The sequence below is a fragment of the Salvia splendens genome, chromosome 7 (assembly GCF_004379255.2).
Source record: "Salvia splendens isolate huo1 chromosome 7, SspV2, whole genome shotgun sequence".
Lineage (NCBI taxonomy): Eukaryota > Viridiplantae > Streptophyta > Magnoliopsida > Lamiales > Lamiaceae > Salvia > Salvia splendens.
The window spans coordinates 7,667,934-7,693,041 of record NC_056038.1 but is presented as its reverse complement, the minus strand read 5'-3'; the positions used below and the strand labels follow the sequence as shown (position 1 = coordinate 7,693,041).

At 36.9% G+C, this 25,108-nt stretch overlaps 1 protein-coding gene and 1 pseudogene across 2 annotated transcripts; both read right to left on the bottom strand.

Moving 5' to 3' along the window:
• Positions 1-7,055: 7,055 nt before the first annotated feature.
• LOC121810977 (protein CNGC15b-like) lies at positions 7,056-11,161 on the bottom strand. Of its 2 annotated transcripts, none has more exons than XM_042211727.1 (8): positions 10,588-11,161; positions 10,075-10,468; positions 9,429-9,972; positions 9,129-9,341; positions 8,735-9,027; positions 8,510-8,621; positions 8,189-8,425; positions 7,056-8,077 (listed from the first exon to the last, which is right to left on the bottom strand). In XM_042211727.1, exons 2-8 carry the CDS (start codon positions 10,101-10,103, stop codon positions 7,397-7,399), a joined length of 2,109 nt encoding a protein of 702 aa, XP_042067661.1. In that variant the 5' UTR covers positions 10,104-10,468; positions 10,588-11,161; the 3' UTR covers positions 7,056-7,396. The 2 variants fall into 2 exon arrangements, with proteins under 2 accessions (XP_042067661.1, XP_042067660.1); XM_042211726.1 differs by having other exon boundaries at positions 10,075-10,207.
• Positions 11,162-16,600: 5,439 nt separating this feature from the next.
• On the bottom strand, positions 16,601-25,108 carry LOC121740930 (annotated as a pseudogene).

Sequence of the window (25,108 nt, the reverse complement as noted above, 5' to 3'; positions counted from 1 at the left end):
GTTTTGCATTTGTGGAGGATTCAATTCTCCAGGTCATTATTCTAATCAATTTATATTTTGTTATTTGGATTGTCACCTGTTTTCTTTCTGCAGGGGTTAGGAGGAGAGGACATTTTGAAATAAGAGTTAGGTGAATTGGAAATAATTTATTTATGGGGAAACTGAAATTTTATTGATCTTATATGATTATAATTGGATGTAGTTTCAACTGCAACGTTGAATTACAAGTTTTAAATTGATTTCTGACTCTGTGAGATGCTTTTAGTGATTTAAGTCAGACTTATTATGTGCATGGAAAAACAAAAGAAATGCATGCGAGGCATAACTAATTTCTAGTTATGGAAATGATTAAGTTTGTTTCATATATTTAAATGTATGATTAATGGAATCAGTTAAGAGTTTATGCATGGATGGAAAAGGTAGTAATTATTATGAGTGTAGTAGTGAACTCGATTATTAATTTACTACTGTGGGATCCACAACAAGTCAAATTAGCTTGAACAAATTCCAAAATTTTATGAAGTTGAAAAGAAATCCTAATTAATGCGGTATAATATATAAATATTTCATCTAATATAAGTGGGAATTTTGTTCAGGGTAATTTAAATCTGAAAGTTTAATTACTAAATAAATCCCAAGCTTTCTATTTTGGGCAGGAGTATTAAATAAAATGATCTCTTCTATATATTTTTATGAGTTTTGGATCCCAAAATTTGACGTCTATCCTATGTCGAAACTTAAAATTGATTGAAGATTTTTTCACTCATTCTGTGTGTTATTAATTCTGTATTCCATGTGTGTCGAAACCTCTCTCCCAAATCATATCACTCCCTCCCGAAGATCTCTCTTTTTCCCAAAACATTTAAGACTGTACCTTCCATAACAAAATTCCTGATATGCAAACAAGATATCCCCTTTGAGTAAATCTTTACTGAATAAATGAATATAATGGGGCTTCTAGAAACATATGAATATTAGAATATACAAAAAGGAAAGTGATCGAAGTGAATCTTCTTGACCAGAATAAAATACAATAGAAAGAAGTGAATGCCAAAATACTAAAAAGAGTAGTGCTAAATGGTCATAATGTGGCTGACCATAAAAATAAAATATTGTTACATTTAATGCTTATTTACTTGGATTTAGTTCATCTTAAAAGTAATAATTATCTAAGACTAATTTACCCTTTGTCCCGAAATAAATACACATAAAAGACTAAGTCATCAAATCATCTTGGAACTTTGAATATGTACCTCATTTTCATTTCTTATATTAGATATCCACTCAGTTATTTAAAACTTTAATCTATTGTTTTATATTTTATAATTTAATTGTTTAATATCTATAACTACTTTTAAATCAGAATATATGTATATCTTTATGATTTTATTAATTTATTAATTGTTTGGTATGTATATTGACCAAAATATCCTATTATGGCCTGCCATAATGTGGCTACATAGCATTTCCCTACTAAAAAATACTCATTTTGAAATAAGAAGACAAATTATATTCATTTTAATGTAAACTTGATAAAGTAAGAAATAGATTAGTAAAAAAAATAAATCTCACTCATCAGATACAAAAAGAACTTTTCAAAAATAGATGGAGTTAGACAGTTAGTATATAAGGTGTCGACAATCTAAAAAGGATAAACATAACTACTTTTTGTAGATTGAGATAGTATACGGTATGGTATACTTATAATTTTCTCCTAAAATAATTCAGTGATTGTGTCTCCATACCAGATAAATGCAACACCGAAGATTGATTGGGATGAAAATATTATAAGTATATGTATTCGTACATTTCTTGTTCATTGATTTTTATGTACTTGTTCGTTTACTTCTCACAACAAATTCAATTTTCACTAAGTTCGTATACTATATAGCATTCTATAACTTTTAGTTATATCTGGTTAATTCCATAACTTTTAAAAATAGTGAAATAAGCGATAATTTTATACCTTTCGCACATGAAGTTGTACCTTTAGAGATTCACATGAAGATAGTAATAGTTATCAACTTAATTTCCTCAATTCTCTGTGAGGACATTGATGAGAAGGTTTGACTTCTCATTCTATCCATTAATCACAGAGCAAATGAAAAAAACTAAAAGAAAGAAAGAAAGAAAGCATATTAATAAATTATTCAAATCATGTAGTATTGAATTATAAAAAGATAGATTATGTTGCATATCAAATACTCATCCCAAAACACTAGTTTATTAAGAAAGAGAACTCATTTAGTCAATAAATCTCACACCGACAGTGGCGAATCCAGGACTTTTGATTTGGCGTGATCTAAGCAATGTGAAAGGAGTACAACACCATTGAACCATTGTGATAGCTTTGACATTGGTTACTCTCAAATAACAATAATTACAGAATTTTGGGGGTACCACCGCCCCCCTTGTCCTTAATTGGCTCCGCCAGTGCACACCGATTGCTCTTACGGCCGATATGAGACATTAAGTCTGTAACAATCGACCCATTAAGGGCCAACGTCTTTGTTGGTCACGGTGAGTTCTTTGCCGGCCACCACTCCGAACCGTTTGGACTCTTAATGAAAGAAAGCACTAATGTTACATACCAAGCAGGAAACCTCATCCCACAAGACTAGCTTGTTAGGAGAGAAAACTCATTTAATTTTTAAACTCCCCACCGATTGCTCTTATGGTCGATACGCGACATTGAATCCGTAACAGATTTTCTCCTAAAAAGAAAAATACTGCATTACGTTTCTTGAATTCTTGGCCAAGTACACGGAAGTATATACAGCATAGTTACAATTTTTCCCAGACACTTTTAATTTTTATATTAATTCTACTTAAAAAAAAATATTCATAACCTCAAACAGAAACAACATCGATGTTTTATTTATCGTTTATAGAGCTTGGTATATGAGATATACTTACTGCATAAGTGAAATTGACCTCACTTCTGAGACTCATCATTGATAAAAAAAATCTAATTAATATAAGAATCTCCAACAATGTTGCATTAATATTCCTTAAGTATAACATATCATAGTTTCATTGTCCACGCATTCTGTGGTATACGGCCAACTAATTTTCTTTAACGGAAAAAATAAAAGAAAATTTCTCAAAAACGATCGAAAATAAAACAAATTAAACATTTATCTATTTTCTGAAACAAGACAATATCTATTTTCTTAGAGAGTAAACGCTCACATGGCACTCAGATTGGATCTAATTCATGTGAATAAAAGGCGCAAAAATTCTATTCAAATAATTACGATCGAAATCTAACACTGTAATTAATTGTCTGACAATATTATTATACTAATATTTATCATGGTCAAAAGCTAAAATATTCGTTTTACTTTTGTGAAGAAGTCAGCGTAGACTTAAAAGGGCCAAATACAATCAGAAACTATATCAAGACGAGGCAAAACCAGCAATCCAAACTTGACCTACAATTCAACATCCTAAATCAAATTTGTGATTACATTAAATTAGTTATACTAACAACTCTTGATGATCCTGTCTTCTCATCCGTCACTTTGTTAAATATGACTAGGAATATAATGTAACGCTTATTTCAAACTATTTTTCCTTTAACGGATTTTAAGAGAGGGCACGTTGTAAATATTCAAGGATATCAATTTATAAATAGGTATAAATTTGTATATATGCTCTATTTGAAAAATAATAATAAAAGAAAAGTAATACTACTACTATAATCAATAACTAAGCATGCTTCTTATTAAAATTAAACTTATGAGATTCAATATTTATGTTATGCCATAAGCAAAGTTACTGGTTTGGTTGCCTGTTGAACACTTGGTCAGCGCTAAGAATTTGGCCTTTCAATTAGGTGACGGTTTGTTTGAGTAATACATGGTTCCAAAAAAGTTAAAAATAATTAATATATACAAAAATACAAGTGGAGTAATGCCTAAATAGACTTTATCGTGGCATCTTCACATGATTTGGATCTTTCTTCATGGAAAATCAATTATTTTTTACATTATTAAATTACTAAGAGCGTTAGTCTATTAAATTGCTAATCTTTTTGGCAACTAGTGAGAATTTTAGGCACAAATTTAGCAAAAAGTCCTTAGAAGGTCGATTTTTTGGTTGGCTGAAGAAATACTCGCTTTGTTTACAACTCAGGAATATTTATGCGACCCACAAAATTAAGTATACATGGATAAATTTGGTGTAAGCATACAAAATTGACAAACATTAATTATATTAACATAAACATTCGTTAGGTGGTCCATTTGTGTCGTTTGATTCATATAAACTCCATTATATTAACATGGTTACAATCTTGAAATGTCTTCGATTTAAAGGTCGAGAGAAAAAAAATATGATAAGAATAATGTCATTGGTTTTATCCTAACACAATTGGCATTTATTAACCATATATCAATATATATTATGCCAAATTATAATAATTTTCGTTTATTAATTATGCCTAGGAGTAGGGACAAATGTTGGTATAGCGCTCATTGCGTTTAATACACATGACTGAAAATAGAAGCTAGCCACCATTTTTTATGAAAAAAATAAAAGGTATCTTAGCTAACACAAATCAGCTGTTACAAATGACAATGTTGAAGCCAAATTTTGTCCACTTAATTATATTTTATGCTAATTACAGTAAATAATGATGGATCATATTTATTTTTTAGATAATTATATAAAATGAAGGTAAAAAATTATTCAGAAAAGGAAAGTTAAAAATGTACACTGTTTTGTGGGAATTTTAAAATGATAAAGTATTACACTATGGGTAGTGGCGGAGCCACATGGGAACAAGGGGGTACCACCATACCCCAAAACGTATAATTATAGTGTATTTAGATATAGCACTTAACAATTCCCACACTTGGTCGAGCGGTAATCAACTCTTCTACCACAGCAAACACCCGAGTTTGAGTCCAATCAATGTCGTCCCTTATCTGCCTATTTTATAATTACTTACTATTTTTGTTTATTCAATTCTTTTTATCCTTTTAAATAGTCTACTATGGATTTCAAAATTTTTGTTTATTCAATTCTTTTTATCCTTTTAAATAGTCTACTATGGATTTCAAAATAGGCCATCCAATGCACACATTCTTCATTCTTCTGTTTTTTTAATTAATCGTAATTCATTTGAAACATACAAAATTCACAAACTATTATTTCAAAAAATTTAAAACATTTTTTATACCCTCATCGTTTTAGCTTTTTAAAAATATCTTAATGCATATGAAGCCTACACGATTCACACATATATTTCTTCTTTTTGTTTTTCAAATCATCAAAAGAATATTTTATATCTTCGTCATTTTAGCTTTTATATAATATTCTAATGTATTTTAATACCATATCATTACGGCATAATATATAAATAGTTTTTATCTTTCCAATTCTCTTCTAATGCACATCTTTGTGATGTTTTAATGATAAAAATAAAATCATAAATTTTGATTGAGACAAAAAATTAAAGAAAATAAAAGGAATCGGTTAAATTTTGAGGCTTCGAATAACTATAATTATTTATCGTACCCACGAACGAAAAATCATGGATCCGCCACTGACTATGGGAGGGATGAAATCATTGAAATGCATTCTTACTAGAATTTTTTTACGTTTGTCTTTATTCTTTAGTAATACCCACGTTGACTACAGAAGTGATATAGTAATAAAACAAAACAGACTGCAATGGGCTATGCCTATCAATAGTGGAATCTTGGGCCCAATTAACTCTATAGGCCTTGTGCCTATGGATAAGCCACTCGTTTCATTGATAGTAGTAGCATCATGTTTTTTTAAAAAAAATTAATTTATGCCTAAATATTGTACTACTACTACTACTACTACTACTTAATGCAGTACCAAATTTTACAATAACTTCATTGATTTTTAAATATGATGCAAATAACGTTTCGACTAATTGAAAAGGAGATGTGAAAATCTATTGACGTGCCAAAATTTGAAATAACGATAAAACAAGTTTATCAAATGAAGTCGGAATTTGTGCATAAAATGTAGGAGATGTTCACTAGACATTTGCAAGGACACATTTTGTAGGATTGAAACGTTGACTTTGATCAATGGACTTTTATGACGCTGAGTTGTCAAAATTCGAGAAATTAAAGTTGCAGCAAGCACCACTCTAATTAGAAAAGAGGGAATGATGATTGAATTTACTTTTCTTTTATGGAACACAGCTAAAAGTGTTGGATTGGGAAAGTCTGATGCTGAAATTAGCTAGACGTTGACTCTTTGGCCATTTTAATAATTATGTATAATAATATGATAGCCTTTAAATGTAAATTGATAAAGGTTTGAAGCTGGAGTATATAAAAGTCACAAACAAAAACAATAACATGGAGCACTATAGACTATAGTAGTATATCGTTATATGTAACGGAATGGAACGGAGTTTACAAAAACTTGGGCTGCGGTGCGCACTGCAATGAAAAGTATACTAGTATTGCTACTACATAGTAATTAATTTATGGAGGCCCAAAATACTAATTTGGGTTTAAGGTCCAGTCTATTGGGCTTAAAAATTCATACACCCCAAAATAATTCTCATCAATATTCAAAATATGAATAGTGTTAAAAAAATACTAGATCATAATGTTTAACCAAATAATAAAGTCATTTTTAGATGCCAATTACAGAGTAAAGTAGGTCATTTTTAGATCATTTTTTATTGATTTAATTCATAACTGAAGATTAAGATTACTTTTAGATCGTATAGTCCATCCAAGTTCATATCCTTCGTATGAACTCAAAGTCTAAAATGATCTTTAAATGACGTATTGAATCTAAAAATTACCTTTGTATCTTTAATCTCACTCTTCTATTTTAAATCTAATGCTTACGATTTGAATTCTATTATAGGAGTATTATAATTTAGTTATTTTTTATTACTAGCCTTCAAAATATGCTTACAATGATTTGGTTGTTCTTACAATACTAAAATTTAATATAGTCAATATACAAACAACGCAGAAAAATAAGATCCATAACTAGCAGCATTGATTTTCGTAAATTCTCAACAACTCGACCACAATCAAACAAGAGCGTAAACTAAGTATAGTTTTTATTTATCTATACCGTTCAAAATGATCACCACAAGTCCACAACCACTCAAATCCATTCTAACTGAAAACATTATACATATATAAAAAAGAATAATGTCAAATAATCCACATATCCACGTACAATTTCGGCTTTACATTGTACATTTGCCCGATTTCTTGCGAAAAGGTTGGTTGAAACCCCAACCCCCCAGAGACCCTCCACATCCCAGTCCGACAATATTGTGAGAGGTTTTCAATCAAGGTACGCAGTGTCCTGCTAAGGGGAGGGTCATTAACCTACTGTTCTGCCAGAGGCCCACCTCGACATCACATTTGCCCGATTTCTATTCATCCTCTATGGTAGAAAAATCCGGTTCGGTCGGCTTCTGCAGCGAACCGGCTTTACTCGAACCGGAGTCAGTATGCTTGAGATGCTTCACAACTCTCCTACTAACAGCCAATCTCCCTGCATAAACATGCATCTCCTTCTCCTCAGCCGGTTGCTCCGATTCCTCTTCATCCAGACTCTCCAACGCCCGGAGCTCCGCCGCACTCCTCCGCTTCTTGTAGCGCCGCCACGCCGCCTGAATGAAGCAAGCAGCCCAAGCCCTCCACTGGTGGGAGTAGAATCTAAACTTGTGCCTTAGTTGCTTGCTATGTAGCCTGCGAAACTGCCCCGCCACAAACTTAAGATCCTCGGCTCGGAGGGCGAATGCCTCGACCTCCGATATGGCCTTCACCGTCCGCGTGGAGGACGGGAGGATGACGCTCGGGCGGGGGTCGAGGGCCCACGTGAGAAGCTCCTCGCCGCAGAATTCCCCTGGACCAATGCGGCAGGAGTTGAAGAACCCGGTCCGACCGCCATTTGTGGTGTAGGAATCGAGGTTCCCACGTATAATGAATAGCATTTCGTTGACGGGATCGCCCTCCCGCACTAGGCACGTGCCCTCTGTGCACAGCGCGGGCTTGAGCCTCTCGCATATCGCGTCCAACATCCTCTCGTCCATCCAGTCGAAGAGGGGCACCTGTTGGAATCAAAGACCAAACAACATTGCATAACTTCAGCACCAAAGTTGCATATACTACTATTACTAATCTTGAAGGAAACAGAGGTTTAAAGGTTTATGAGGTCGAACCCTTCGAACAAGGTCGTAGCAGAGGTGGCGCTTGATGTCGCGTCTGAGATCGAGAGGGAGGCCCTTGAGCAGAACTTCCTCATCAACGCCTCTCGTGGCAACCCATTTGTACTGATCATACTTGCGCACGGATTGCCTCAGCTCTTGAGGCAGCTGCCGATGATGCATCCACTGCTCGGTATCTGTTCTTCGTATTCTCCATTCTTCTAATCGAACCGTTGTCGATTGGAGGTATGTCTGCAAATCAATGGGGGAAAACATGATCCAACAATTACATTACTCTCTATTCATCAAGCTAAACATGATCTTCCTCTCCCTTACTTGCATATTTCCAATGAGCAATGCAAACAAGACGAGACCAAGCGTCGCCATAATGATTGCAAAGCTTATCTCTCCAACATAGGTGCTTGTAGCAAGATTCTGCCCCAGAGAACTGCACAATCACAAAGCACAATCCTATATTCAATATACTAGTCTGCTCAATGCAAAGTGAATACTTTCCAAAAACTATCAAGGGGATATGAGTACTAAGGGAAAAGCATTTACCTAAGGTTCTTCAGCCCCCACCAGAGGCAGTAGAAGTACTTGTTGAAGAAGCTTGCTGATGTGACGTCGAAAGATACAGCATCTCCATAGATGCCAAAAGGATAATGGCTCTTATCCGGATTGCACTGATTCGTAACATTGCTGGACAAGAACCAAGCATTCCTTCCGGTATCCATGACCCTCCGGCAGTCAAAGTATTTGAACAGACACGACGCGGATTCTAGGTCACAGGCATGCCTCCAGCAAGCCTCTTGCCTCTCAATTGATAAAAGATACCAAGAAGCACCTAAAACCTGTAAAAATGCGAGAAAGTCATACTTATTACATTGTGTTTCTTCATAACAATTGAATCAACTATACATATATATATATATATATGTGTGTGTGGACTTACATGGCTAGCAAGCATGTATAGCATGAGATTGTAAGCAGCTCCAGCCCAAGCTGTTTCTGTGACAACACCAGTAGCCTTCACAATTTGTGAGGAGAGAGGAAACATAAGAAAAAGTCTTGGAATGTATTGGAATATGATTATGAACCTAAGCACATTCTTGGTGTTGGTCATTGTTGAACCTCTCAAGCTAGGGATAATCCCCCAAATCAGCATCTACAGCATCAATCACAGTTATAATAAGGCTTTGCTTTTGACACAAACAAGTAGAAGACGAGGATGAATGAGTTTCACTTGACAAACCTGAGGGAGAGGAAGGGCGCAGATGGCGTCAAGCCAGAAGTAGCACCGGAGGTACCTTGAAGCTATCTTCTTCGAATCAATCACAAGCTCCCCTCTCCCAAATACACGAGAGGAAGGCGCCACATAAGCAGTGCGAAACTTGATGTAAATTTGGATTGCATAAAAGGCATCTGCTATTGATCTTATGATTGTTAACACAACTTCAAGGGTGAATCCTATGTCGATGCAGAGATTCTGCCTCACCACGGGCAGGTAAAAGAATAGGGGGTCGACAAACAACGATACTAAACAAGCTACTAGGAAAATCTTATTCCATCTACGGATTGCAGGCCCCCGAGGATCCAAAATCCTCTTCTTTACTCTCTCATAATCTTCTGAAAAGACGCGAGATAACACCTTGGCTTTCAATGATTTTCCACCCTTATCAGCCAGCTTTTCAGTCTTCTTAGAGCACGACTCTGGCACCCGTGTTCCATCGATCTTGTAGTGCACCTTAAACAAGTTGTCACTATTGAAATTCCCAAATTCAACATCATCATGAAATCTGCAAGATTAAAACTGGACTTAAAAATCTCTTCTACTATCAAACAGTTGAGATTTTGATGATGATATTCAGAGTAAGAAAAAAGTAAATGCAACAGCACACCTCACAGATCTTGAATTAGTATAAGCCATGGCTCTTTGATCACCAAAACTTGTCCTCCTTTGCTACGAATAAATAGTTTGATGTATAGGGCATCCAGCAGCAAGAACTTGGCTGAAAATTGGGGCTATGAAAGCTGGCAGAAAGAGATGGACCATGAATTCATATCCACCAATATGAAAAAGAGCTCTCATTCAGAAGAAATCATGTGAAAATATTTTTTTCCCAACTTTGAGCACGGTGTATGTAATAGGCCCTCTCATTTCTTGCCTTTTCAGACATGAAGTCAGGTCAAACATGTGACCAATGCACTTGGATTTTCATATAATTCTTGTCAATTCTGAAACCCCTTTACACTACAATGTCAAGCCTCTCCGAATTTGAATGCTTAGTTCCACTAGAACCAGTCAAGGAGATTGATTCATTTTAACAAATTGAATGAGTCAAGATTTTGAGACTTCTAGGATGAACAGAGAAGAAAGAAGCAATCCCAGAAAATTAAGAAAGGGAACTTACAGGAATTTGGCAAAAGATTGTTCCTTTCATCATCCCTTTGCAGCTGTCGCTTTGCTTGATTACATTTAAAAAGACGAAAATAAATAAGAAGAAACAAAAAAATTGACATAAGTCGGTACAACAAATTAAGAGGGTTGATTACAAATAGCCTCCATATTTCATTGATGTTTCATCAGTTTTTGTTTTTTGTGAAGGAGATGACAGCATGGATATGCGAAAATGAAATAAATAAATGAATCGAATTTATGGCAATGTATTAAGTGATTCCATATACGCTGTATATGTATGCAGATGTGTGTGAGAGAGAGAGTGAGATTGAGTGAGATAGATAGTCCAGAGTAGAGAAGGTTGAGAATGGGGTGGAGTGGAGGCCGATGCAGGGACAGGCAGGTTGTCTGTTTATTAATGTGCAGTTACAGTAGAATATTGAACGGATTCAACAAGCAATAAAAATAATTTAATGATTTTTTTTATGTAATCCCAGGAGTTGACTGAATTGGACTCCAGCCAATTATCTATTGCCACGTGTATATACGTTTTAATTAAGATTTTTCTCGTCCCATAGATAAGTACAAGTACAGATCTACATCTACTAGTAATGATTGAAGAAATAGTTTTAAATAAAACAAAATTTGATTTTTGATTAAAAAGACCAATACATACGTATAGAAATAATAGATATATTCTCAAGAATAAGTTAAAATTCGGCACTAACTCCACTAAAACTGGATTTTCCCAAGTGGGTTAGTTTAGATTTTAGAATAAATTTATGTATGCATAGGTTATAACTTATAGGTAAAAAATCAAATGATAATACCTGGATTACATTTGCAGTCGATATAAATGGTAGCCTAATTTTTTAACTAATCTCAACGTTTTATTTGCGATGATTTGTTGAGATTTGATGTATCAGTTGTTTCCATCTTTTATAGTGATTGCAGATTGCGTGCATTGGAATATTATCAAATTTGCGTTGCCATTCATTATAAGGTCGTGATTCGTGATTGCTTAATTCATTTGATGGTACAATTATTTGCCCAACTATCGCGTGTTGGTAGCTTGAGAAGTGTCTAATATAATTCACTATTTTCTCTATTCTTTTAGAACAAATTTATTTGATAGAATTAATTCTCAGACTATGCTCTAAAAGTAATTTGATTCTTGATTCAAATAATTATGGAGTACTATATATTTGATTTTTGAATCAATATGTATGCTACACAAATGTATCCCAATTTGATCATGGATTATTAGTTATATAAATAATTGTTTAGAAAATATTGGTAGGATCTGAACACAATTTTATACTCCAGTTACAAAGTATCACTCCACTTCAAATAATATTTCATGTCGCTGCCAAAACCGAAAGATAATAATGTGGGTCAATCTGATAAAATCAATATAGGTATATAGGCACATGTCATTGATTAAAATAATCCAAGAGACTAAATATATATTGGTCGTCGATCAAAGCGCCGATAATTTTATGTTGATTTTAACATCATTTTTATAAATTGTAGATTATAATTCATCTTGCACGTTCACAATATTTAAAATCAGTTTAACATATGCAATTAGTAGTACCAAGATGAAATTATGCTACAATCATATCATATAATATATATACATGCTGTGTATGGTATCATAATTGGGCATGGGGACTTTTCTCTTACAAAATATGACTTTTTTCAAATTTAAACAGGAACTCTTTTGACTATAAGTCACATAATAGTTGCAAGTTGTTATATGGTTGGTGGCTTATGTACATATACTAAATATACTCCAATTCCCGTGGTTTGTTTCTACTTGCTTAAATATAACATTACTATTGCACAACAATGGTCTACAAAATAGCCGTCTCTCATTTTCAAATATAAGAATACTCCCTCTATCTCATTCAAGATGCTCACATTATTCATTCAAGATGCTCAATTATTGAATAACACGAGATTTTAGATGGAGTAATTGAGTATGATAAAGTACAATGAAAAAAAAGTAATTGAATATTTTAATGAGGATGATGAGATGGATTTATTTTCTAACATATACAGTGGACATTTTAAATAGGACTACGGATTCATTTGTTTATCAATAATTTTAAAATTAAATTAGGATTTGCTTCAAAAGTAGGAGTAAATCCTTGAGAACATAGTAATAGTCATTATTTCACTAAGGGTAAATAGTCATTTAAATCACCAAGTTTGGTCAAAATATGATCTATCCCACAAAGTTTGAAATCCACTAATTAAATCACAAAGTTTCAATTTTTCTAATTTGTCCCATTAGTCGAATTTTAGGTGGAATCTTTGTTGACGTGGATTGAGATTTCAAGATGGGTTGAGATTTAAATCACGAAAAAGATGTGTGTATAATCCAAAGTGTAATCACAAGGAGCTTGATCTTAAAGTTGAATTGAGATTTCAAGATGAATTTCAATGTAGAGATGCAAAGATTCCACGCAAAATTCGACTCATGAGATAAACTAGAAAAATTGAAACTTTGTAATTTAATTAATGGATTTTAACTTTGTAGAATAGACCAGATTTTGACCAAACTTAGTAATTTAAATGCTATTTACCCTTTTACTAATAACATTAAAATTTTCTCAATAATTTATTAGTTGATGACATAATAACAACAATAAACATGATTCCACATATACTTAAATAATTAAAATTATTTATTTCTTTATTTATATTATCGCACTTCAGTATTATTTAATATAATATTGATAATTACATTAGTTTTTATTAATTAGTTATTATATGACATAATAATAATTTTATTATTATATTTTTATAAATTTATTACAATTATATTAAATAATTAAATATATAATAATCTTTTTATTGACAAAAAGAATATCCAAGAAATTATGATTAATTAGAATCCATAAAAATAGCACTACTTTCATTATTTTTTTGCCTGATTAAAATTAAGTAAACATCAAAATTTAAAAATTATGGAATCAAAATATATTTTAGACAAAATCCTAACAAATGAAAAGGCCCTATATGCAATGTATTTTGATGAAACGTGTAAAGTGATGCATCTCATCAAGATATAATAGTAATAATAATCATTAAAAAACCTCCTCATTTTCATGAGGGCAGCATCTCGATGACTGGGTATTGTTAGATGCAAGAGCATCCACATTGGTGCGGATGTCCCGGCAGACATCCCCGCGGATATCCCAAAAACACCTTCTGTCACGTCATAAGGATATCCCACTGCACAGTGGCGGACATACCCAAGGACATCCCGACGGACTTCCCACAATAATAAAAATAAATAATAAAATAATCGGGACGTCCGCGTGGACGTCCATGGAGTCAACGCAATGGCGGACGTCCGCAAGGACGTCGCGACGGACGTCCCGAGAATGCCGCGGAACTCTGGTGTCCGCAGCGGACGTCCGTATCCACGTCACCGCTGCACAATGGCGGACATCCATGGTGGATGCTCTAAAAAGTATGAGTTGAATAAATATGTAGCGTAAGACATAAAATGAGGTAACTCATAGTTATGGGACAAGTAAACTATTTTTTAAATGCAATATCATATTAGGATTATCCATAGCTGTCAAAGACAAACAAGTTATAACACGAATGAACGGTTAAAACTAAGATCAGGTTGATCATATACTCTCCTCAACAAAACCAAAATGATACTCCAATAGACACTCACCACATTTATAAGAGCATCTCCAGTGGTCGGCTAGCGAGCGGCTCACTGATTTTTGGCGCTCGCCAAACGGCTCGCCGAACTATTGCAGCCGGCGAGCGTCAAATCGGCGAGAATTTCGGCGAGCGCCAAATCGGCGAGAATTTCGGCTCGCCGCTATTGCAGCCTCCCGATCGGCGAGGAACCGGCGAGCCAATTTTTTTTCTTTTTCGAAACACTATATATACGCGATTTGCGCGACATTTTCATTCGCACCACTAGTTTTAACGAGTACTCTCTCTATCTTAATTTCTGTACAAGATCAACAACGTGAAATGAGTAACGCGGGTGGTAGTAGTAGTGGTAGTGGTGGGGATGCTGAGGAGTACGAACGGCGTTTGAACGAACATTTGGATGCCTATACGTCCCGAGAGATAGACCGGCTGCTACAACGGGCCTCGCAGCCGGCGGTTCCTCAACCTCGACCCGTTGTCCACCGCCGAGCAGTGATTGACCGGGATCACGTAGCTGCACATCAGCGCCTATACGAAGACTACTTCGCACCGGAGCCGCGGTTTAACGTCATCCTTTTCAGGCGGCGTTTTAGGATGAGCAGAGTCCTGTTTATGCGTATTGTCGACGCTTTGGAGCGTCGATATCTGTGTTTCCGCTTCAGGCACGGTGCGGCTGGCAGACTCGGGCACACACCTATTCAAAAGTACACTGCGGCAATCAAGCAGCTTGCCTACGGAGGCGCGACAGACATGTGGGACGAGTACCTCCACATCGGCGAGACGACTGCCCTTGAATGTATGAAGTATTTTTGTCAGGGCGTGGTTGAAATATTCGTTGAGCAGTACCTTCGAAGCCCAACCCCCGAAGACTGCCAGGAGCTGATGCAGATGCACGGGGAGAAGCATGGGTTCCCGGGTATGTTAAGCAGCATAGATTGTATGCGTTGGGAGTTGAAGAATTGCCCTGCTGCCTGGAAAGGGTTCTACACGACCGGCTACAAGGGAAAGAATCCCACGATGGTCCTCAAGGCCGTAGCTGATTACCGGCTGTGGATTTGGCATGCATATTTTGGGGTAACCAGTTCGAACAACGACCTCACCGTCCTCAACTCGTCGGTTCAAACTGCTATGGGCGCGGAGGACTGCACGAAGATAGATTTTTTTTAATTATGTAATTTTGTTAAAGTATGTAATTTTTTTTTATTATGTAATTTTGTTAAATTATGTACCTTTTTTAATTTAAATGAAATTGTTGAATTTTCCCGTATATGTGGCGTGAATTTAATTCTGTATTTTGTGTGATTGTTAATTATTTGTTTTTAGTGCTGATGATGTGGCATGACTGGGCTGGACTATTGCTTGTCCAGTTGCTTGTCCAATTGATGTGACAGGAGGAATTTAGTGCTGATAATGTGGCATGGCTGGGCTATGGCCGGGCTATTGCTTGTCTGGCGAACACTCTGAATGCTCTAATGCGAAATTATAGCATTGTATGGTAATATGATGGCGAAAGTTTGATGATTTAGGTCGGTCCCACTTACAGTGTTACAAGTGACCTCCATTTAAAACACTTGCTCCCTAACGGTCAGCACGGAATATGCTCCCACCGTCATCCATTAAATGCTCTCTCCCTCTCTTCCTTCTCCAATACTATTATACTGAATCACTGATCAAGTCAAGAATGAGTAAGAAAATGTTAACATAACCAAACAATTTAGTAGAAAAGCTAAGGGCTTCACATAAATTAGTATATATGGCCTGCAAATTTAGAAAATGGATCATCATCATCATCTCTACATGCATCAGCAAATATATATCTTTGACAAATTCCACATGACTTTGTCAAAGAAAATGGACACAAAATTCACGGTTTCAACAATAAAACTAGGATGCTGGTAATAATATAAACTACTAGGTCACATTTTTCTTACCCAAAAAAGCAGCAAAATTGATGTTGGAAGTGAAATATGAGTAAAAGCCAAAATTGATCCTGAACATATGTCCATTTTACGATTTTGGTCCTATACTTTATCTTTTGAATTTTTGCATCATAAACATTTCAACTCGGATCACAATTGGTCCTACACTGACAATTCCGTCAATTTTTAAACGGTTTTAACCCGATTTTGACCGATTTTGATGATTTTAACAGTCTCATTCGGGTTAAAACCGTTTAAAAATTGACGGAATTGTTAGTGTAGGACCAATTGTGATCCGAGTTAAAATGTTCAGGGTGCAAAAATTCAAAAGATAAAGTATAGGACCAAAATCATAAAATTAGCATATGTTTAGGACCATTTTTGGCCTTTACTCAGTAAAATATTTATATACGATGAGGAAGAGTGCCTAATCCTGTGGAGCAGAAGCAGCTTCTTTAAGACATGATCTCATGACCTTCCCCAGCTTCGAACAAGCATCGAGGCATAACTGCATTGCCTGCAAACAACGTGTCACTTGGCTTCAGTTCATGACTCCTAGTTTCTTTCCACTATGATTTTGTAACATCTAGTTTCAGAAGAGTAAATCAAGTTTTTTCCTATCAAGGCAGCAGCATGTTTGCAATGATTCTGATTATAGAACTTGATATAAGCGAGGCTCCAAATGTGCTCCCTTTGGACAGCATGTTTCTCTATACCTCATTGATCTTAGTTGTCGACCACTCCCCAGTGACAGTCATCTGTGTGACCTCATTACGCGATGGCATGCAAGTGATCGTAAGAGCCCCGTCTTGATGGCTTTCTTCTTCCGATACAGGGTCGATGAGAAGATTCTTCCCAATACATGACTGTGCATCGACATTTGAAATGGTAAAATAAGATGAATGAAAAGCATATGTACAAATTTGACATTCGTATTTGGTAAAAAATTTAGATTATTTTATCCTATATAACTAATATGAAATGAAGAAAGTCACAATCATGATCACATAGATATGAGGAATTGTTCACACAAAAGTACAAAAGAAAGAAAAGATACAAGCATGGGGTTCATACCACAGAAACAGCGGCAACCATGTCATACAACATGATGCCTGCATCCGCAAGAGCAAGACTGCACACGACGTGATTACCGGAAGATCACCTGTGACAAACATTATATGTTTCAAGTAAGCATGGCAAGCATCACTCCAAAATTGTCTCACCAGAAACTACTATTGAATAATCAAGAAATATAATTCATCATTAGACAAGAGAGACAGAAACTACAAAAATAATATTGCTTTGAGAAGATGACAGCAAAGATACTATTCTGATATTTTCTTTGAACAAGAGTTTGCCCAAAAAGAAGCTCAAAGGTAATACTTACTTCCTCCAGATTCCAATACCAAAGCGAAGACATCAACAGTCGTCTTAGGGAAAGATTTCAGTATAATGGCGCCCTCCAGAGCTCTGTGGAGCATTGCCGAAATATTCTTGGTTTCTGGAGTCTAGACGGCAAGCAGTATAAGTTTCAGATACATAGAGAACTAATGGAGTATATAGGTTAAGATAGAACACCATCACTGAAAAAATAAGATGATTAACCTGACCACGGACAGGAGAAGCAAAAGTTGTATAACTGACATTACAATTTAACCGTCCAGCATTACTATACATCATAGCTTTCTTACTTTCCCTGGGACCAAAGCTGAACAAAAAAGAAAATCAAGAAATTTAACGTTTCATCATGCTATGTTATAGAAAGATAATAACGTCATGACTCATGGAAAGACTAACACATCATGCTCTGAATTCTAAATCAAACGTATGGAAAGACTAAGACATCATGCTCTGAATTCTATCTCAAACGTATACATGTCATATATCCAATTCAAACTCCAAAGCAATTATGTAGAATTCAGAGGAAGTTGACAAGAAGATGAGATAAATCAATGGTTCTTCTGTCGAGAGATAAAAATTGAGGTGAATGGCCTAAAAATTTTGACAAGAAGGCAATGTTTGAAATTTTAGTTATGCTTTTCCAACCTTGGAGCAAAATGAAGAAATTTAATAAGCCTCAAACATATAAAATGATATATATAGACTTGGAATTCGCCACAATGACAATTTCTTGAAGGATATTTCAAAACTTCCCATTTTTAGATATACTACAAAATGTAAAGACTGGTGAATAGATGTACTAGAAAATGTAAAGACTGGTGAATAGTATTGAAAATATTAAATTTCTCTCCAATAAATGTTTAGGTGTCATCTATCAGATAAAGCATGCACTTACACAGATACAATGACCTTGGTGTTTCCGAACTCGGCATAAGCAGAACCTGAGGAAGAATTCACTGCCCCGGTCTTCAAAACTGCAAGATAACAAGCAGCGCGATTGCAATAAGTCATAAGTTAAAGAGTATCAGGTAAACTATACTCCCATATAATGGAAGCAAGTTACCAATGGCACAGATAACAAACGATTAGGAAAGGTCACAAAAGCACAAAACAGTATTGAAATTGTAACAAATCAAACCATGATCCGGATAGACTCGGAAGTTTTAGCTGCTGGATATAATAATGCTACATGGATTTAATCTGATGATGCAGCATAAGCATTGTAACTAAACGACACAAACAAACAGAATGAGAGAACATGCCAATAGAACAACAAACAAGGTCAGGCTAAATCTGGTTCTTAAAATAGAAAAAATACTGCCACGTATAAGCCAAATCGCTCGAAATGAGAGGTGGAATTTTAACTCAACTTCTGAAGTGCATTTTTCATTTTAGAGAAGCTCTGCACTATCCAACAGTTATGAAATTTATCTTATATAAGATTTTGAACCCTCTCAACTCTGCACTATACTACCTAAGAATAAACTATCAGCTGCATTCCTTCTTCACACACATCCACTGTGTGTGTGCTTTTCATCAACCTCGAATGAAATAAAACCAAATACTAGGAGAACTAGAGCATTACAACAAATAAGAATACGATCGTAACACATCGATAAGAACAAATATCACGTTATGCAGCAGTAACAATTAATCAAAGGCAGCAAAGCACATTACCAAAATTGAAAAACAAAATTTCATAGTAAACTCTATCACTCTATATTTCTGCATAGGGTTTTTTCTATTTTTGTTCTAGACGACAATTGTCATTCCTCTAGTGTATTGGACTTTTTTTTTGTTCCGTCATGACGATTATGCGTTTTTGTGAGAGACGCATGAGGGACATGCGTCTCTCAATTTTTTCGAATTGTGAGATTGCAGTGGCAAAACACCCGACCGGGTGATTTGCGGTCTTGCAAGTGGCAAAACACCCGACCGGGTGATTTGCCTCGTCATGCGTTTCATTAAAAGGTGACGCATGAGGGTCATGCGTCTCTCCTAAAGCCGGAATAAAAAAAAAAGTCCAGTACACTCTAGGAATGACAATTGTGGTCTAGAATAAAAATAGAAAAAACCCTTCTGCATATGTAATTCAGTAACTGAAAACCCTAGCCCGTTCACTTTAGATAAATCCCAAAGCATAACAAACAACCATTTCCAGAATTCTTAAACCACTGAAAAAGAATAAGCAAAGCAGGAAAACAAGCTTGAAAGGGTATGTTGAAAGATATGAGTATTATTCATTCAACTTGTTCAGAAAATTACAATAGGTATGCCTCCTTTAAATAGGCCAAGGGTTACATAAAATTAGCAAGATTTGTCATAATACCCATTCCCTAATTAATTTTTTTTCCTTGATTACCTATTTTCCTTACTTACATATTTTCCTTTCTAACACTCCCCCTCAAGTTAAGTAATGGGATTACCGATACTTAACTTGCCCAATACCTCATGGAAGCTTCTTGCATCGACAGCTTTCGTGAGTATATCCGCCAACTGATCTTCAGATCTCACAAAAGGAAGTTCTACCGTCTTGGCCTCTATATTGTCCTTGATGAAATGTCGATCCACCTCGACATGTTTTGTCCGATCATGCTGAACTGGATTTTCAGACATACTGATTGCCGCCTTATTATCACAGAACAACTTACATGACTTCTGTGAGTTTAAGTTCAACTCAGTCATCAATTTCCTCAGCCACAGAATCTCAGTCAACCCACTCTTAATCCCTCGAAATTCAGCTTCTGCACTTGACAAGGCTACCACTTTCTGTTTTTTGCTTCTCCACGTGACAAGATTTCCTCCCACAAAGGTAAAATATCCAGCAGTTGATTTTCTGTCATTTGGGTTCCCTGCCCAATCAGCATCCGTGAATCCATGAATCTCTAAATGTCCATGATTCTCGAATAGAATCCCATGGTTCGCTGTCCCTTTCAGATATCGAACAATCCTCAGTGTTGCTTCCCAGTGAGCTACTTGAGGTGCATGCATAAACTGACTAACTACTCCAACTGCATAAGCTATGTCGGGTCTAGTGTGAGATAGGTATATCAATTTCCCAACTAAACGTTGATATCTCGTGCGGTGAGTGGCTTCAGCTCCTTCAACTATCCGCAGACCATGATTCTGAACCATAGGAGTATCTGCTGGCTTACAGTCCAGTAGTCCTGTCTCGGTTAACAAGTCAAGTACATATTTCCTCTGACTGATGAAGATCCCCTTCTTTGACCTTAGCACTTCTATACCCAGAAAGTACTTTAGTAATCCCAAGTCCTTCATTTCAAACTCTGCAAACAAATTCTTCCTTAGCTTGCTTATTTCCTCTTCATCATCTCCCGTGAGAATCATGTCATCTACATAGATGATGAGGCATGTAATCTTTCCTTCTCTTTTCTTCAAGAATAATGTATGATCAGAGTTGCTTTGTTCATACCCATACTTCTTCATTGCCTCAGAGAATCTCCCAAACCAAGCTCTAGGTGACTGCTTTAGCCCATATAGTGTTCGTTTTAGTTTGCAAATCTTTCCTCCTTCGAAATCTCCAACAAATCCAGGTGGTGGCTCCATGTAAATGGGCTTCTTCAGTTCCCCATGTAAGAATGCGTTTGTCACGTCGAACTGATGTAGTGGCCATTCCCTGACTGCCGCTATTGTGAAGAGCACTCGAATAGTACTCATTTTTGCTACCGGTGAGAATGTTTCAGCATAATCAACTCCATAAGTCTGAGTGTATCCTTTGGCCACAAGTCTCGCCTTATACCTTTCAATCGACCCATCTGGCCTCCGTTTGATAGTGAAGACCCATCTGCATCCCACAGTTCGAACTCCATCAGGTTTAAGACATACTTCCCATGTATTGTTCTTCATCAGAGCCCGCATTTCTACTAGCATTGCTTCTCGCCAGTGAGCAATTTTCATAGCCTCATCGGCCGTATATGGGATTTCTTCTTCTTCGTAAAGTGCTGCTTCAAACGCCCTAGCCATCTCTGTTAGATTTGCTTTAGCCAGATTCACCATAGAATATCGGCTTCTACTAATCCTCTCAGGACTGTATCTCTTAGCCGGGACCCCATGAGTAGTTCTGTTGGGGAGTATATAGCGGCCGGTATCACCATCAATTGCTGCATTCTCATTCTCGTCTACACCAAAAGTGTCAGTAGTAATAACTGTATTATCTGAGCTAGTTTCAGGAATTACCTCGGATATCACTGGAGGAGGACTCGATTCAGGCGTAGGCGGTTGAGGAGGCTCTACAGCAGATGTGACTGACTTGGCAGTGACACTAGCTTGTTCTGTTGGTTCCACGTTTGAGATACTTGGATGTGGCATCGGAAAACTGAGGGGTCCAATTTTATCACACTCCCCCTGAACAGCACTCTCCCCTGACCCCGAGGTTGGGTGTGATAGAAGTATTCACTTTCTAGAAAATTACAATTCATGGTTGTTATAACCTTCCTAGACCCGGGATGATAGCATCGATAGCCCTTCTGATTTACCCCATACCCTAAAAAAACACATTTTATTGCACATGCAGAAAATTTTCCTCTTTCGTGTTTCGGTACATGCACATAAACAGAACAACCAAAGATTTTGAGCGGAAGTATGAGAGGTGGGGGAATATCAGTTAGGGATGCGAGAGTCTGCAAAGGAGTTTTCATACCCAAAATTTTTGTAGGCAAACGATTAATCAGGTAGACAGCAGTGGCAACAGCTTCGGGCCATAAAAATTTAGGAACATTTGAGTCAAAAAACAGGGCTCTCGTGACCTCTAGGATTATCCTATTCTTTCGTTCAGCTACACCATTTTGTTTAGGAGTGTAAGGACAAGTAGTTTGATGAACTAACCCCTTTTCTTTAAAAAAATCAATCATGTCTTTGTTAACAAATTCCCTACCATTATCGGATCTAAGAATTTTGATCGTGGTTTAGAATTGTGTCTGGATCATTGTAAAGAAACGGGTAAATTTTTCAAAAATGTCAGATTTATGCTTCAAAAAATATACTCAAGTCAATCTAGTGCAGTCATCCACAAAAATGAGAAAATATTTAAAACCATGATCACCAACAATAGGAGCTGGACCCCAAACATCGGCATGCACTAGAGAAAAAATAGTCTTAACACGAGTATCACTTGATCTAAAGGATTGCCTGTGGTTTTTTGCCAAAACACAAGATTCGCAAGTAATATCCTTAAAATGGGAAAACTTTGGAAAAAGCAATTTTAAATACCCCGAGGATGGATGCCCCAATCTGCGGTGCCACAACCAAGCTTCCCGATTTGCAGATCCGTGAGCAAGCATCGCGGTGCCACCTTGTTGAGTAATCTCATCCACATAATAAAGACCTTGACGCTCAGTGCCACGCCCAATTATCCTCCTCGTCCTGATATCCTGTAATACACAGAAATTTGGATGCATTAGTAACGTACAGTTTAATTCTTTCGTCACGTGGCTGATAGACATAAGTTTATGAGATAATTTGGGCACATAGAGGCAATTTGTAAGCTTCAGGGTTGGGGATATTTCAATGGTTCCACTCCCACCCACAGCGGTCAACTCTCCATCGGCAGTTTGAATTTGGCTTTTAGTTGCCCCATTAAATTCACAAAAATATTTCAGATCGTAGGTCATAGTATCAGTTGCCCCACAATCAAAAATCCACTCACTCTCCTTAGGGTCAATTTTACTTTGGGCAATGCATGCAATAGGTATATTTTCCAATGGTGCAAAACGATTTGAGCTTAAGACGGAACTTTCAGACAGTTTTGGGGTCAAACGTGGAATATAGTTTTTCTGGGGTCCTAACTGTAATTTTCACGGGTCATATTGCATATATTCTGAACTATAAGGACCAGAAATTAAATTACTCATGCATTGGGGTTTATTCTGAAAATCAAATTGGGGATCGGGGTTTCTCAACCCCAATCCGTTACCTCCATAAGACCCGCCTCCTTTCTTCTCCGCGAAGGCTGCCTCGCCGGGCCTGCCGCCTCCACCCGGTTGAGGACCGGTATCTCCTGCTCTCCCACGGGTGTTAGTCATCTCCCTATTCCCTGCTCCTTGCAGAAATAATCCGCCTCCATCTTCGACTCCGATGGCTAATCGAGCTTTAGCCTTTTGATTTTCATCCCACCATTCCGGAAATCCAACGAGGAGGAAACATGTATCTCGAGTATGTCTTTGTTTTCCGCAATGAGAGCACCAAAATTTTGATTTGTCGGGTTTGAAACCGCCTTGGCAATTGGGCTGTTGCGCGGCTGTTCGTGGTGGTGGCTGTTTTGGTCGCGGTGGTGGCTGGTTTCTGACGGCGAACCCGTGTCCGACTTGGCCCGATGATGATCCATCGTTGATTGCGCCGGTCTGGAGATCGATGTCTGCTGCCGGCATGATTTTCAACCGCGTAGCTTCTCGTTTTACCAGACTGTATGCGGTCTCGGCTGAGGGCAACGGGGTTTCCTTGAGAATATCCCTTCGGATCCCGTCATATCTTGCATTCAAGCCTGTTAGGAATTTGAACAGCCGTCTTGTTGCTACATACGTTCGAAGTTGGCTAATCCCCTTGTCGCAGCAATCTACATGTTGATGTTGGCATCGGTCAATTTCGACCCAGATTCCGTGGAGATGTCGCCAATATGTTTCTAGCCCATGTTCCCCTTGCACGATTCGGCCTGCCTTTTCCTCTAGATCGTACAACAGATATGGATCTGCAGTACTTTCGAATGTAGTTTGTAGGCTCTCCCACAGAGCTTGCGCGGTTTGGTGATGTGCAAAGTCGACAACAATTTCTGTTTCGACGTTGTCAATTATCCATGAGAACACTGTCATATAGGCTTCCTCCCATTCTGTGTACCCCTTCATTCCAGGTTCCGGCGGCTGCGGTGTACCGGTGATATACCTGTTTGCTCGTCTTCCCACGATGGCTACTCTCATCAGCCGCTTCCATAGGGGATAATTCATCCCGTTGAGTTTAACGGCTAGAGTAACATTCTTACTCATCTTTAATCGTGTCTCCTCCATATTTGGTTTCTCTTCATCGTCTGACATGTTGCAGGTTGAAAATAACCGCCTTCTTGGTCGGGAAAGGTATTAGGCTATGATGATTTTGTTATGAGCCTTTGCTCTGGTACCATGTTGAAAGATATGAGTATTATTCATTCAACTTGTTCAGAGAATTACAATAGGTATGTCTCCTTTAAATAGGCCAAGGGTTACATAAAATTGGCAAGATTTGTCATAATACTCATTCCCTAATTAATTTTTTTTCCTTGCTTACCTATTTTCCTTACTTACATATTTTCCTTTCTAACAGGGTACATGAAGCTTATGTGAAAAAATTAGGACATTGAGAGAGTAAATAAAGAAAGGGCTGAAGCGAATGAGGTTACGCACATGCAGGGCGGCACTGGTGGAGGCCGCGGCAGTCAGGTCGGACCCATTCAGAGTCGGTTTGGATCGTGGGTCTCTTCTTCCGGTGACCGGTTGATGGTGAATATGTTGGAGCCGCAGCACCTGGTTTTCCGGCCAT